This window comes from Camelus ferus, chromosome 4, assembly GCF_009834535.1.
Source record: "Camelus ferus isolate YT-003-E chromosome 4, BCGSAC_Cfer_1.0, whole genome shotgun sequence".
NCBI classification, from domain to species: Eukaryota; Metazoa; Chordata; class Mammalia; order Artiodactyla; family Camelidae; genus Camelus; species Camelus ferus.
Genome location: NC_045699.1, coordinates 41,851,645 through 41,865,117, shown reverse-complemented (window position 1 = coordinate 41,865,117; position 13,473 = coordinate 41,851,645). Strand labels below are relative to the sequence as shown.

The 13,473-nt window shown below is 43.7% G+C and overlaps 1 protein-coding gene across 6 annotated transcripts in view; it reads right to left on the bottom strand.

Moving 5' to 3' along the window:
- The window catches only part of TLE4 (TLE family member 4, transcriptional corepressor), a 137,876-nt gene extending 125,193 nt beyond the window's left edge, over nt 1–12,683 (bottom strand). For 3 of the 6 annotated variants that reach the window (XM_032477891.1, XM_032477892.1, XM_032477895.1), the window contains exons 1-4: nt 11,752–12,683; nt 10,815–10,912; nt 9,650–9,713; nt 8,433–8,477 (exon numbers count right to left, since the gene is read on the bottom strand). In XM_032477891.1, the coding sequence (XP_032333782.1) occupies nt 8,433–8,477; nt 9,650–9,713; nt 10,815–10,912; nt 11,752–11,796 (252 nt within the window). In that variant the 5' untranslated portion in view covers nt 11,797–12,683. Of the gene's footprint in view, nt 1–8,432; nt 8,478–9,649; nt 9,714–10,814; nt 10,913–11,204; nt 11,637–11,751 lie in introns of those variants that run through there. The other 3 variants (XM_032477896.1, XM_032477893.1, XM_032477894.1) reach the window with 3 other exon arrangements.
- Nucleotides 12,684–13,473: the final 790 nt, after the last annotated feature.

Genomic DNA, 13,473 nt, shown 5'->3' with positions numbered 1-13,473 from the left:
CACACACATTCTTGGCTGGCTTGATCTGAAGGCAAATGTTCCCTCATTCACCAAATATTTCATGAGCACCTACTGTGAGGCAGCACCAGGCACAACACAGCAAAGAACAATAAACACCCTGTTCCCACAGAGCCTACCTTCTAGTGGGAGAGAAGAGACGACAAGAAAGAAGTGTACACCGAGTGTCTGCACTGTATACTTTAGGAATGCGAAAATGGCTAGTTTCATTAAGCACTTTTCTAAAAGTAGACCTGGGCTTCATAATGTAATTTGTGATCCCTTAGCCACCCTATAGGCGGGGTGGGGCGGGGTTGGGGGGAGTCTGGGCTCTGGAAGGACACGGGAGGAGAGGGGAGCTCTGAACTCACACACAAACACACAGATCAGGTCTCTAGCTAGAGATGACACTCTAACACTTCTAGGACTGCCAGGAGCATCCCCATCTTCTTGTGTTGCATACAGCCAAGAACATCACAGAAACAAGAGCACTATATGCTATCTGGAAATAGCAGGGCCAGTGAAGGGAGCCCTGGAAGGGAAGTCAAGAAACCTACTATTTCCTTTTCTGCCAGCAACTCTCGCTAAGCCACCTCGGGCGTTTGCTGACCCTCGTGAACCCTGGTCTCCCCGCCCGCATGCTGATCCTCCTGTACTGTGACACTGGGCTAGTCTCTTAAGCCCTTAAGCCTCGATGTCATCTGTTCAAGGAGGCCAGTGGAATGACACTGCTTGGCAAACTGTTGGGTACTCCACAGACAGAGGCTATTTAAATAAATACATGGATCTGAGCTTGCTACTTGCTTTACAGGAACATCAGGAAGATTAAGGAGAACATATAAAAATGCCTTAAGCTCTCTGTAAAGAAAAGGTGTTAAAAGAGTACTAATGCTCATAATTTCTACAATTACTATTCTTTCCACTTCTATTTCCTTGCATTTTCAAATTCTTAAACCAAAAGAATCTGCAGACCTTCAGAAGCAGAATACATATTCAGAAAATAAGAAGAGAAGCCTAATTAGAATAACAAGTGAAATAAACTTGCTAGGAAATCAGAGAGCCAATACCCACCTTCCTTCCCTCCACCTCTCATGCCTAGGCGGCTGCTGCTGCAGGGTCCCAGGCCAGCGGGTGGGGCCTGCGGTCAACTGCATCCTTCCTTTCTATCCGACACAGAAGCTCCCTCCACAACACAAACCGTCAAGTGTTTGTGGGCAAAATCCTCAAAAGTGATCATAAAGTGACCCACACACCAGACAGCAGAGGACCTGAGGGGTGTCTGGGAGTATTTTTCTTCTGCTCCTTTGACAATCCAGCTAAGAAAACCCACCCCCCGCTTCTTCCCCCCAAGGAGCACAGGATGCACACCACATCTCTCCAAGGGAAGCTGGGCTCGGTGGTAGAGAAACAGCAAAAGCTTGACACGAACGCCGGGTCAACTCCAATGAAAACAAAGCGGGTACAGAGATTTGTGCTGATGAATGCCAGCTAAATCCCTCCTTACAGAGAGAAAGCACCTACCACTGACAGCTGTTACTGCAGCAGAGTCAAAACGACCCTAATTTTCACTTCTGATTAAAACTTCTGAGGCCCTTCCCCCTTAAAGTAGAGCAATAATTTCGTGAACTGTTTGCAGTGAACTTTCTCTGAACAAGTCAAGTCCTAAGGCTTGCAAACTGTCATTATCAGTGTAAATACTCAGCTGCCCACACCTACATGTTCTGCCTCCTGCTTCTCTCCAAAACTGATAACTTGGCCAAAGAACACTGGATCTGCCACCACTGCTAGAGCCCTAGAGTTTTTTAAGAGGAGGTGTAGGAGGGATCAAGGAAAAATACCTTCTAAAAATCACATCCCTTTCACCAGCCCCATAGCCTTCAAATATATCACTGCTGTCCTGGAGTGATAAACCAGTCTCTCCAGCCATGCCACATTAAAATGTGCTCATTAAGAACAGACACAAATAACTTCTAAGTACACATTTTGAAGATTTAATTCCCAACTGACTTTACCTATTCTACAGTGCAAAAAGGAAAAGGAAAAAAAAAACACCAAAATTCTAGGGAAGGAAAGACAAAAGGAAGAGCATGGGAACAGTGGGCCAGTGCCTGCACTCTCTGGACTGCACTGAGGCTGCAACAGCACCCAGAAAGATGCATCTTATTCGTCAGTCCATTAGTCCAACCGCTCAAAGTGATATTACTTAGGATACAAAGAACTTTGCCCAGCAAATAAAATAAATAAAATAAAAATAAGCAATATCCAGCAGGGATTAAGGGGCAGTGAGAAAGGAAATATCCTTTTGCTTAAGTGCTGCAAAGAAAGTCTTTTAACAGTCTAAGCAAAACATTTGCCTTCATTTAAAAGTTTGAGTTGTGTGCGATTTCCTGCATCTAAGAACCTCTTTCTGAACTACAAAGAGGCCACAAAACATCACATTTTCCCCTCCCAGCTTCCCTCTTCAAAAACCCACAAGATGGTGATTAACAAACAGTCCGTTGTCTTCAGGCATAGTTTTAGAAGCCACAAGGAAAAGATAAAAGTTAAATGGAAAAGCAAGTTTGTAAACAAATGAGAAATAGGTTACCCAGGGAGGAAGGAAACTCATCTTGATAAACAAGCAGCTCCCCTCGCCCCATTTGTGGGAGACTCCAAATGAAAGCAACCCTTGCCCTCTCACCCACTGAAAGCAGTCTGGATGGAGAGAGAGTCCAGGCCAAGCCTCTGGCCCTGACTCTATGCAGAGCTGCAGAGAATGCCCTGACACTCCAGGAGTCTGGGTATTAGCTTGAAGTTCGGTGGCTCAAGGACAAACCCAAGGATTATCCAGCGTCCCAGGAGCTCTCCATTCCAGAAATGAGCTGGGGCCCGAAGCTCCAAGCCAGGGCAGACTTATCTCCCAGGAAACATCCTCCCAGGTAAATTCATCTGAAGTCCTGAATCTGTATTACCTTGTGCGGATCTGATTCTGTTTAATAATCTTTTGATGGGACATAATCCCTTTCTTAGGACCTTTGTAAAAATTAAGGAATTTTGGCAATGTGCCCAGATCAGTGATGAGCACAAGCTAGATATATTCATGGTCACTGAAAGGAAATTCCAATTCTACTCAACAATCACTGCTTTAGGTGAAAAATCTTTCGATATTCTATGAAACCTCACAAAGAGAAAATTAAGAACCCAACATCCAAGAAGAGAAAAGGGGGAAACCCACGCTATCCAGAAAATACTCCTAATTACGCACATACCCTGACAGGTTAAATTTCCTCCTCCAGATCTGCTTCTCTCGAAGGTCCTGTGACAGGTAAAATGACAGCTCCATGGGTCCTGCCCAAGGCACTGCCACTTGGTATCAACTGTCCTAATGCTAGATCCTCTCAGTTTTGGAAAAAATTTAATAAAAATCTATGTACATCTAGACTTAGAAAACAGACCTGAAGTTGGCCTCCATCCCAAAATGTCCAAATCAGAGAAAGAGGGGAAAAATTACTGTCAATAACCTCCATTTGGTTAATATTAATTACAGAGCATTATTGAAGGATAAGCAATCTTAAATTAGAAAAGGTAGCTTTAAACCTTAATGAAAAACACGAATAAACACACAAGAACTCCTGCCACCCCCCGCCATGCTCTCCTAATTGTATCTGGAGTGTTTTTGCACTATCATCCAAATTTCAGTTTTAATCTCTTCTTGAGAACTTCCAGTCCAGCAGTGTCCACCAGTGTTCAGCCCCTCTAGATTATAATTCTCTAATGTTTATACAGCAAAAGAAAGTTCTGCTCAGCAAGATTTCCATTGGTTTATTAGTTACTTTCAACTAGAACATCCCACCTTTGATAATTCACTTTCATTATTATACAAGAGTTCAATCACATCCATTTCTGAAAAAAAGTCACTGCATAAGAATACAACAGAGACATTTTTGCCCACATTCTCAGACACCCACTCCTGCATCTACTCCTCCAAATCTAAGCACATACAATCTAAGACAAGAGATGTGCAAGAAATTAGCAATGCTCAAAAGAAAAAAAAGTTTTCTTATGGGAAATCTGGTCTAAACAGAACTTTAAACAAATTGACTTCCATTGCAAGTGCTGTCCCCAAATAAATTTACTGCACCCTAGAATCAAGTGCACTCAAGGCTGGAATGCCATGCCAGTCGTGTATTACTTCAACCTCGATAAATCTCTTTTTACTCTCCAAATCCATGGCTGCTTTCTAAAATAGTTCACGAAAAAGCACCAACCTAATTAACAACAGCTTCCTCTGCAACTGTGGCCTTGATTTCACTTATTTACACATTAACTGCAGCCTCCTTTTGGCCAATCCAGTCTATTCTCTGTACCATGCCGAGCCTTTTATCTGCCCTGGACAGCATTTTCTCCAGCAGATGAAGTAGATGCCGATTGATTTGCTGTCGAGCATGGTAAATTAATAGCAACAAATTGCTGAGGGCCCGTCTCGCTGCTCCACCATGCTTCGGCAGTTTTGCTTTATTTGCTCCATGATGGGCAGCAGTCGGCCTCTTCAAGTCAATTTCTTCTTAACAACCTGCAATACTTTTCAATGGTGAAAATAGAGCTGTTCCTTGTAAGTCAGAAATCAATATCCTATTGCCCTTAGAAAATGCTAAACAAGCAGTATTGGCAATCCACTTGGTACTAGAGGGTATCAGATATAATGCAAATCCATACTGCTTCCCTCCTTGTAGTTATTACAGTTTGCTAAAAGGTTCCTAATGTCATTTATCATCATTTACCATCGACCAGAGAGGCTATGATTATGATATCCTATCAGTTGGCAAGGGCCTTTCATTTCTATTCAATTAATATTTTAGCAGCACTCAAATGGTTGTGGCCCAAGTCTCATAATAAAATTTACATGGCTTGTAGTGAAACAGGAGTTCTCCTGCTCCGATTTGAAAAAAATAATAATTGTATATATATATGCATATTATACACATATATATTCATAGTATAAACACATATCAACACAGATTATGTTTTCCTAAGTGTGAAGTGTTGATTTATTTTAGGTTCTAAATGTTGGAGATTTCTAAAATTTTTTAATTTCTAAATTTCAAATATTAAGCTAAATTTTTTAGATGCAGAAAGACCTTCAGATTATAGAATATTAACTATGAGAAAGTCACAGGATGATCTCAAAATGTAGCATGTTCATCTCCATTTACAGTTTCTGTGGGTTGAATTTATCTACCTATTGTTCCTAATCTACAACCAACATTCACTTTTTGAAGTGGTAACTGCCGCTGTCAAATTAAATCAGGGCGGTCGTCTTTAATTACAGCATTACAGGTGAAGGAGGGGAACAAGGAGCATTTAGCAATGTTATCAACTGCAGGCATCACTCAAGTTCTGCCCACGGTCACTGACCCATTTAGAAGTCACACTGTATAAAGGACAATCAACCAAAAAAAAAAAAAAAAGTAACAACTAAACCATGGGCCACCTGTCCCATTAAAAACAAAAAAAAAAAACCCAACCTAGGGAAATCCTTAGGAAATAAAAACTGATGTTCTTTCATTTTAAAAAATTTCATTATGACGACATCACAATAAAACATGTGCCATTTCTAACCATATCCCATTTGTCATCTTCACTTTCATGCTAGAACTTAAAGACAGTGGCAAAACATAATTCACAATACAGCCTAGAACATTCCACCCTAACCTTTCTGGGTTTTTTCCCAGCTTCATCTGCTCAGCTCTATTGATCCTACTGAAGATTACTAGAAATTAGACCCATATTTTATGCTCTAATTCCATGCCATGTCACTGAGTTCCCCTTAAAAAAAAAAAAATCAACTAATTCTACCCGACTAATGCTATTTACTCAGTTACCAAAATTTAAATTAATTATGTTCTCAAACATAATTGTTAAAAATTGGCAACATTATGCAGGCTTAATTAAGATTAAATCCAATTTACTAAATGTACTTTAATTGGTACTAATTACATTAGCTTTCATTTCAGAATGACAAATTCCCCATAGGTTTCACTTTATAGTCCTCTATCAGAACCAACACAGGGTGACTGACGATGAGCATCATACAGAAAGGGGAGGGGCCACAGCAATGGACACCCCCTCCCTGCTTGTCACCACTGCTTGTCTGTGCTTTTAGCCTTTTATCAATTTGCTAAGTCACAGAGTCATGACTCCATCACAGCCATCATTTTCTGTTCCAATGAAAAATTTCTCTAAAAATAAATACTCTGTGGCTGGCAGCAGCCAAGAACAGGAGCATTAACCAAAAAATACACAAAGGTTTCAAATATCAGGGCCACCAATTACTAGGGTACTTCCAAGGACTCCGGGGACTCCTACTCTTGAACCCTTAAGAGACACAAATCTAATAAGTGAATAAGCCTAACCCGATCTTGAGAACTAGGCCCAATTATGCCGCAGGGCAACTTCCCTGCATTATTGCTGCTTTCCATTACGAGGGTATCCAGCGAGTGCATCTGGAAGAGAGGCCAAGAGGAACCAAGGCTGTCTGCCTAGGAAAACAAATAAAGACAGATATGCCTCTGTGCTTAAGGGGGGAAAGAAAGAAAATATAATAAGTAGGTGGTTTGCAGGGCTGTCTGTATTTCATAATGTGATAAACTGCCCTCAGGATTCTTGATATGATTGAATTTAAAAGCAAGAGAAAAAAAGGGAAAATGTACTCCATTCTCAATTTTAAATGGATGGCATTTCAGCCAGCTGGACAAGAAGATGACAGAATTACAGAAGTATAAAATGTGTAAAATTAAGGGATTTCACATACTGCATCCTGCCCCCCAAAAGAAATACATGCAGCCAAATACAAGCTCTGTGCCTCTAAGAACTGTCAACAGTATAAAGGGATCTGGAAACTAAGTGTTACGGTAAAGAAGATACAGGAGGAGAAATAAAAAGACAATCATCTAGTTCAATCTTTAAAAAGACACTCATTGGTCTTGGGTGGTGGATGAGGATTAAAAAAAAAAAAAAAGGCATGTACAAGATCCAGACCTAAAATGACATGTAATGAGGATAATTAACAAACATATCTCTCATGTAATTCACTCCTGTAAGATAGAACTAAGGGGAGCCCATCCATAAGCTTGATGGATTTTGTTTAAGCAAGAGATATTTACATTACCAATCTATACAGAAATGGCAAAGATGCCAAAGTAAGAATTTTAATATGCAGCAAACTATACTGCTAATATTGACATAACCAAACAGCATATGAAGTAAAAAGAAGTATCTGAAATAAAAAGTCCTCAGTGTAACAACTCACTTTTTTTCCCAACTTTGTTTTCAAATACTGTCTACCTGATTGCCTTTATTGTCTAATAGTTGTCTTTTAAATAAAGATCTGAGTTACGTTTCGAATACGTGGCAATTAACTACATCCAAAAAGGAATCCATAAGTAGTAAAAGCCTTGTAATATGTGATCATTTCATATTTTTAAACTTTGAAGGTAATGACATCTACCGTGAGTATAAATAAGAAATGACGGGCATTAAGTTTTCCCTCCTCTTTTCCCAGCAGGTAAACACATACACACTTACTCTGAAATGCTGGATGAGACAGACCTGAAGTACTTTCACTAGATCACTAAAAATAAATGCCTCGTAGAAGAATTATTATTGCCAAACATTATATATATGTATGTATATACATATATGCTATTTTTCTTTCTAGGAAACTTAAACCAAATCAGTTTATTCAGTCTCCTGAAAAAAAAAAAAAAGTCTGTTTTCAGTTACACCTCTCAACGCTTTCTAACTAATCATTAGCTTTTTTCTTTCTTTCTTACTTTTTTTTTTTGGCTGAACTAATTGCTAGATTTCAAGACCCAGTGTTGAACCTTATCACATCCTCCTATCAGGCTCATTTACTCTGTACAAATTTTGGAAGTAACAGTTACAGTTCCTGGTAAGACCCAACTAAGTAGCCTCAGGGGACCAGCACAATGAATTTATATCAATTTCTTTTGTAGCTTTACGGATTTCATTTTGATCCTCTCAGCTCACCCTATATCCATTCTTTCACACCAAGCCAAGGAAAGAGCCAAACAATTTACAATTTTACTGTTTAATATTTTCCAAGAAAAGCTTTCATAAGACAAGTCTGCAATGTCCAAAATACATGAATTCTTTCAAAAGAAAAACAAAACATATTTAAAAATTTAGCATCCTGCTTTTGAAAGTGTACAGAGTTTAATATGCATTCAGTTTAAATCACATTCTTAAATGATTAAAATTAGGATAACATACAAAAAAGAAGGGGAACCACACCTGAAAAAATAGCATTATCTCCAGTACAGTCTTTTAAAATACAGGAAACCACAAAAATGTGCAGAATAAAATTGCAAAACATACAATTTTCTTTCTAAAGTACATATATCACCATTTAAAATGCTTATAAAACTATAGCTTACCTGCTTGTGCATTTCTATATTCAACCCATAGGACATCTCGTAATACTGTCAAAGAAGGAAAAGCAATTAATTTCGTGTCTTTCATCAAACAACCTCCCTAGTCTATTCAAAACGTCCCCAAGCAAACATAAAAGCCTCACCTAAACCAAAATACCCATACCACCTATGCTACTAAATCAGGAAGAACGCTCTACCACTATCGTGAGCCTAACAAACTAGAAGCCACCTTAAGACACATAATCTAAGAGAATTACAAAACTTAAGAAAATCAAGTTCAAACATAGCATTCTTAACATCTCCAGTTGTCTTTATACATCACAGATAACTCACAAAGGTCTGATGAAAAATTGGTACCCTAGGGACTCTAATTCCTAGGCACAGCGGGCAAGTTAATAACAAAAAACGTGTCTCATATAAATGCTGATGCTTTGAAAGAACTGTTCAAAAAAGTGGTGCTACTTCAGAGTTCCGGTTCTCATTTTTAGCGCACTACTCGTGTTCATATTTTCAAAGGAAAAAGGCTTATAGGAAATGAATGAGTTACTCTGGAGCATTTATGAACAAGCATAAAAATACACTTGGTAATACTTCTGGAAAAGTAGATCTGATTGTTTTAAACAGGTAGTATAGCTGGCATTACAGATGTTCTGGCAGAACAAATCGGTTATACAGGAGACTACAACACTCCTCAAACCAATATAACACTATAGAAACTGAAAACACACAAAACACATGTAAATACACACACACTAAGAAAATAAAGAGTGGGGAAAATCTGAAAAAGTGTCTGGTGTCTTTTCTTACCCATCATTCTTTAAAAGAAATAACACATTAAAATTCTAACAGTTCACAGAAAAATTGGTTAAAATTGTTTGGAGCAAGAGCAATAAAACAACAAAGAAAACCACCAACACAAAAACATTTTGCTAGTGACTCTAAACAAAACCTAAGTGAGGTTTTTATTTTTTCAATCTGTGAAGACAAAGCACAGAAAATTACACACCGTGCAGCTAAACTTTTTGAAAATTCAAACCAAAGCTGGTTGTCACAGGCAAGTTATAACATCCTGGAATTACAGGTTGCTAATGGTCACATTCGCACAACTTCAACTGCACTGGCACTGCGACAGTGACCTATCCTGCAGCCTCCAGCAATGGGAACGTATTCTTGCTTTGGTATCCCAAACTAATAGGCACTTTGTGACACAGTTTTCTTACCATAACATAATGCCGCTGCATCTCTGTCTTCTCACTGGCGAGTTTCTCACATTCCAGCTTCAGGCTAGTTCAAGAAATAAAGAAATCTAAGTACAATGCAGCTCCTGACTTACATCCTTCAAATGTAAATACACATTCCCTCCTCTAAATCATCACCTACAAAACGCCAAATCAACAATCTTAAATACCACCCTCATTACTGAGAGAGGCAGGAGAGAAAAGAGTGATTGGAACCAGCCCCGACTTGCCCTTTCAACAAGGATCAAATGTGGGGCTTTTGTTTGTCTAAAAAAACAAAAAAACAAAAAACCCTCCAGCCAATTTAACTCCAGACTCTCATCCAGAAATGAATATTCATTAAATTCACTTAATAAAACAAGAACGAGGAAATAAACATTAATAATATCTACATCTCCAAACACAAAAAGTCCCTCAAAATGTCACAAGGGAGTTTTCTTCTAATATTCCACGAAGAGATTGATGAAAATATGAATCAAGCATGTCTTATGAATGATGTCTTATTTTTTTCCCTCCAAAACACAGAGACAAGTTGAATACCACCACCCAGGGGCAAAGCGTGAATCGGGTTCAGTAGCTTGTTTTGGTTCTTGCATTTATGAAATAAGAATAACATGTCATTAAAAATCGAGGGAAAGAAAAATATTTCAAAGGCACTCTAAGTCTAATGATTGTCTCTTAAGATGAAAACATCTTTTCAACATAAAAGTAATGAAATCGCCTACTTGCGACTTCCCAGGGCTCTGGGCTCTTGGTATTTCAGTGCAATGGCAGAAAGAAGTAAGAAGGAATCAAGCCCGGAGTAATAAAGAAGCAAGGAAGTCAAAAGGCCCCAGAATCTTCCCAACCTTCCATTCTCCTGGCCCTAATAAATCAATATCGGAAGTTTGGCCTCAGCGTTTTCCAAGTCTCACCAGTTTCGATTGTTTGGTCTTTTTGTTTTAATTTACGGGAGGAGGAAACGCTTAATTTCTTTTACACCTGCCTAAGAAAGAGGCCTTGACTTGCCCTTGCTGCCCACAAGGAAAAACGATAATACCTTTGTGGTGGCCAAAATAAAAGGGGGGGGGGGTGGTGTTGTGTGTATGGGGGGGGAGACGACAAGAGCTAAGCAAACAGGAGGATCAGCTAAAGTCAATATCGTTACCTGTGGTATTGAGCCTGTAAAAACTGAAACTCTTCCTTAATCCGATCACAGGACTCGGAAATTGTAAATTTAAAGGGTTGAGCAGGCTGATGCGGTGCCTAAAGAACAACAATAAAATATTTAATTAGCCCACATCACAGGCGAGGCAGGGAGATGGAGAAAACACACCACGCGGCGCTAGCGGGGGGGTCATCGCGCAGGCAAGCATAAAAGCGATTAAAACTCTCCTCCCGCGCCCTCCCCTCGCCGCACAGCCCGGCCAAGGCTGGCTGCGGGGTGGCCCCGGGCCCCCGCGTGCTCCCCGGATCCGGCGGGTTCGAGACCCTGCCCCCCTCCCTCGCCAACGGCAGGCACCCAGGGGCCGACACGCCGCGCCCACCGCCTCCCCACCCGGAATCGAAACTGGCCCGTCGGGGGGACGCGCGCCATGGCGTCGGGCCGGGATCAGGTCAGAGGAGGGGGCACGCGGCCGCCACCCTCCCGGGCCGGCCAGCCGGCTCCCTAGTCCCCGGGGCCCGCGGAGCGAGGGGCCAGCGCCCCGCACTCCGAGCCGCCGCCGGGCCCGCCGCGCCGCCGCCGAGGGCGCCCTCCCCGCCCTGGCGCGTAGTCGCGCCTCCTCCATCGCTCGCCACCACCCCCCCTTGAAAAGTCGCGGCGCGGGGACGGCCAAAGACTCCGAGCGGCTTCCAGGGGCTTCAAAGACAACAATAAGAAAATGGCTACAACTCAATCGCCTCTCCGCACCCTCTCTCCGAAACTGCCCCCGCGCCGTGGGGGAGTAGGGACGGGGGAGGGGGCGGGCGACTCCCCGTGCCGGGCGCGGGGTCCCGGCCGCCCTCCACGCCCCTCCGGCCAAAGACTTAACTCGGCGCGCAGGGGGGAAACGCAGGGAATCCCCTGGCGCCTAGCGAGCCCGCGCCCCGCTGCCCGCACTCACCGGGTGTCTGGTCTGCGGGTACATCTTGCTCAGGTCGCGAATCATCCAAACCGATTTAGTTGGCTGCGCTGGGCAGAGGCGCGCGGCTCATTGGCTTTAATGGCCCCGAGGAGGAGGCGGCGGCGGAGGCGCCGGCCGGGTCCGAGGGGCGGCTCGGGAGGTCCCGGCCCCCGCCGGGTCTCGCGTGACGCGGGCAGCAGGAACGCGCGGCGGCGGCGGCGGCGGCGGCTGGGTGCGGGCGGCCGGGCCGCTCCGCATTCCCCGCGGGCGTCACTGGCCCGCCGTGAGCATTGTCCGGCGCGCGTCTCCCGCGGCAACGCTCCGACGTTCGCTCCGCCGAGACGCGCCAGCCGAGCCCGGCGCCGCGGCCGCGCCGCTTACCCGGGCCGGCAAAGTGCAAGCTCCGCGCCCCAGTGCCCGCCGGCAGCGCCGCCCGCTCGCTTGCTGGCTCGCTGGCTCGCTCGGCGTCCCACTCCAAACTTTTTTTTATTTGTCTTTTAATTGGTTGTTATTCCTCCGAATGAATGATCTCTCTCTTCTTTCCTAAAAGCAAACACAAACTCCTTTGGTTCGGAAGAGGTCTCGGCGGTGCTTTATGGTTTCTCTGGAGATTTTTTTCACCTCACAGCAACGATCTTTAAAAGGCACCTTTTAGCTTCTTTTACCACAATCTCATTTCCTTATTTTTCTTCCTTCCTGTTTTCTTGTCTTTTTTTTAACCCCAAATTGAAGGGGATTATAAAAATAAAAGAGAGTGAAACGCTTGCGGCTTTTTTAAAAAATTCTCTCTCCTTTCAAACTCTGCGAACACCACCTCAAAATAATATACAAGTGTGTGAGAGAGGGGGAAGAAAGCAGCCAACAGCCCAAACAACCGCTCAGAACAGCTCTAACAACACGCTCTGTGTAGGTGACTTCTTTGACCAAATTTAGCAGCAGCTAATCATTAACATTCTGATACATATTCACAACCGTCCGTGGAGGGACCGCAGAGCATCCGGGGAGATGTAGTCCGCCTCCGGCGACCGCGGCTGAGGATTCGGCCAGATTGACTACAATCACCGGCTCGCCACGCGACCGCTCCAGGGCGCTCTCCGAACGCCCCGCCCACCACCGGCGCGGCAGGCGTCTCCAGCAACCAATCAGAAATGGCTGAACATTAATCGCCGTTCTGTGTTACTGCCCATCATTTCATTGCTGACAAATGGCGAAGCAGAGGGGCGGAGCCGGTCGGGCTGGAACCCACGTGGGGGCCGGGCGTCGTCCGCGGCTCAGACCAATGAATGGAACGGGATGGGGTTAGCGGAGGCGGGGTGGAGATGGCCCGCCCAAGGCGGAGCTTCGCCTTGGCTGACGTTCCTTAGCGCGAGCGTTCGAACCGGGGAAACATTTGTTCGGCTGTCAATCAAAGTAACGTGGGCCTGGGAGAAGTGGTGGCTGTTGCTGCTGTTGCTGCTGCCCTGGCTGCATCTTCAGAACTGGGTGTTGGTGGCGGTGGTGGCGGCAAAATAAAGAGGGTGGAGGGGACGGTGAGACTAGAGGCTAGTCAGAAGATCTTCCGAGTCTCGCCCTCCCACCCGCCCCCCTTCAACCCAAACACCCTCGGCCCCTAGCTCCGGGCCGCGCCAGGAATGTGGACTAATTAGGGTCCAATGTCTCCTTAAAGAGACAAGCTCGGCCTTGTGTAACGCTCCGAAACCCCTGTTGAGACAAGAGAGGGAG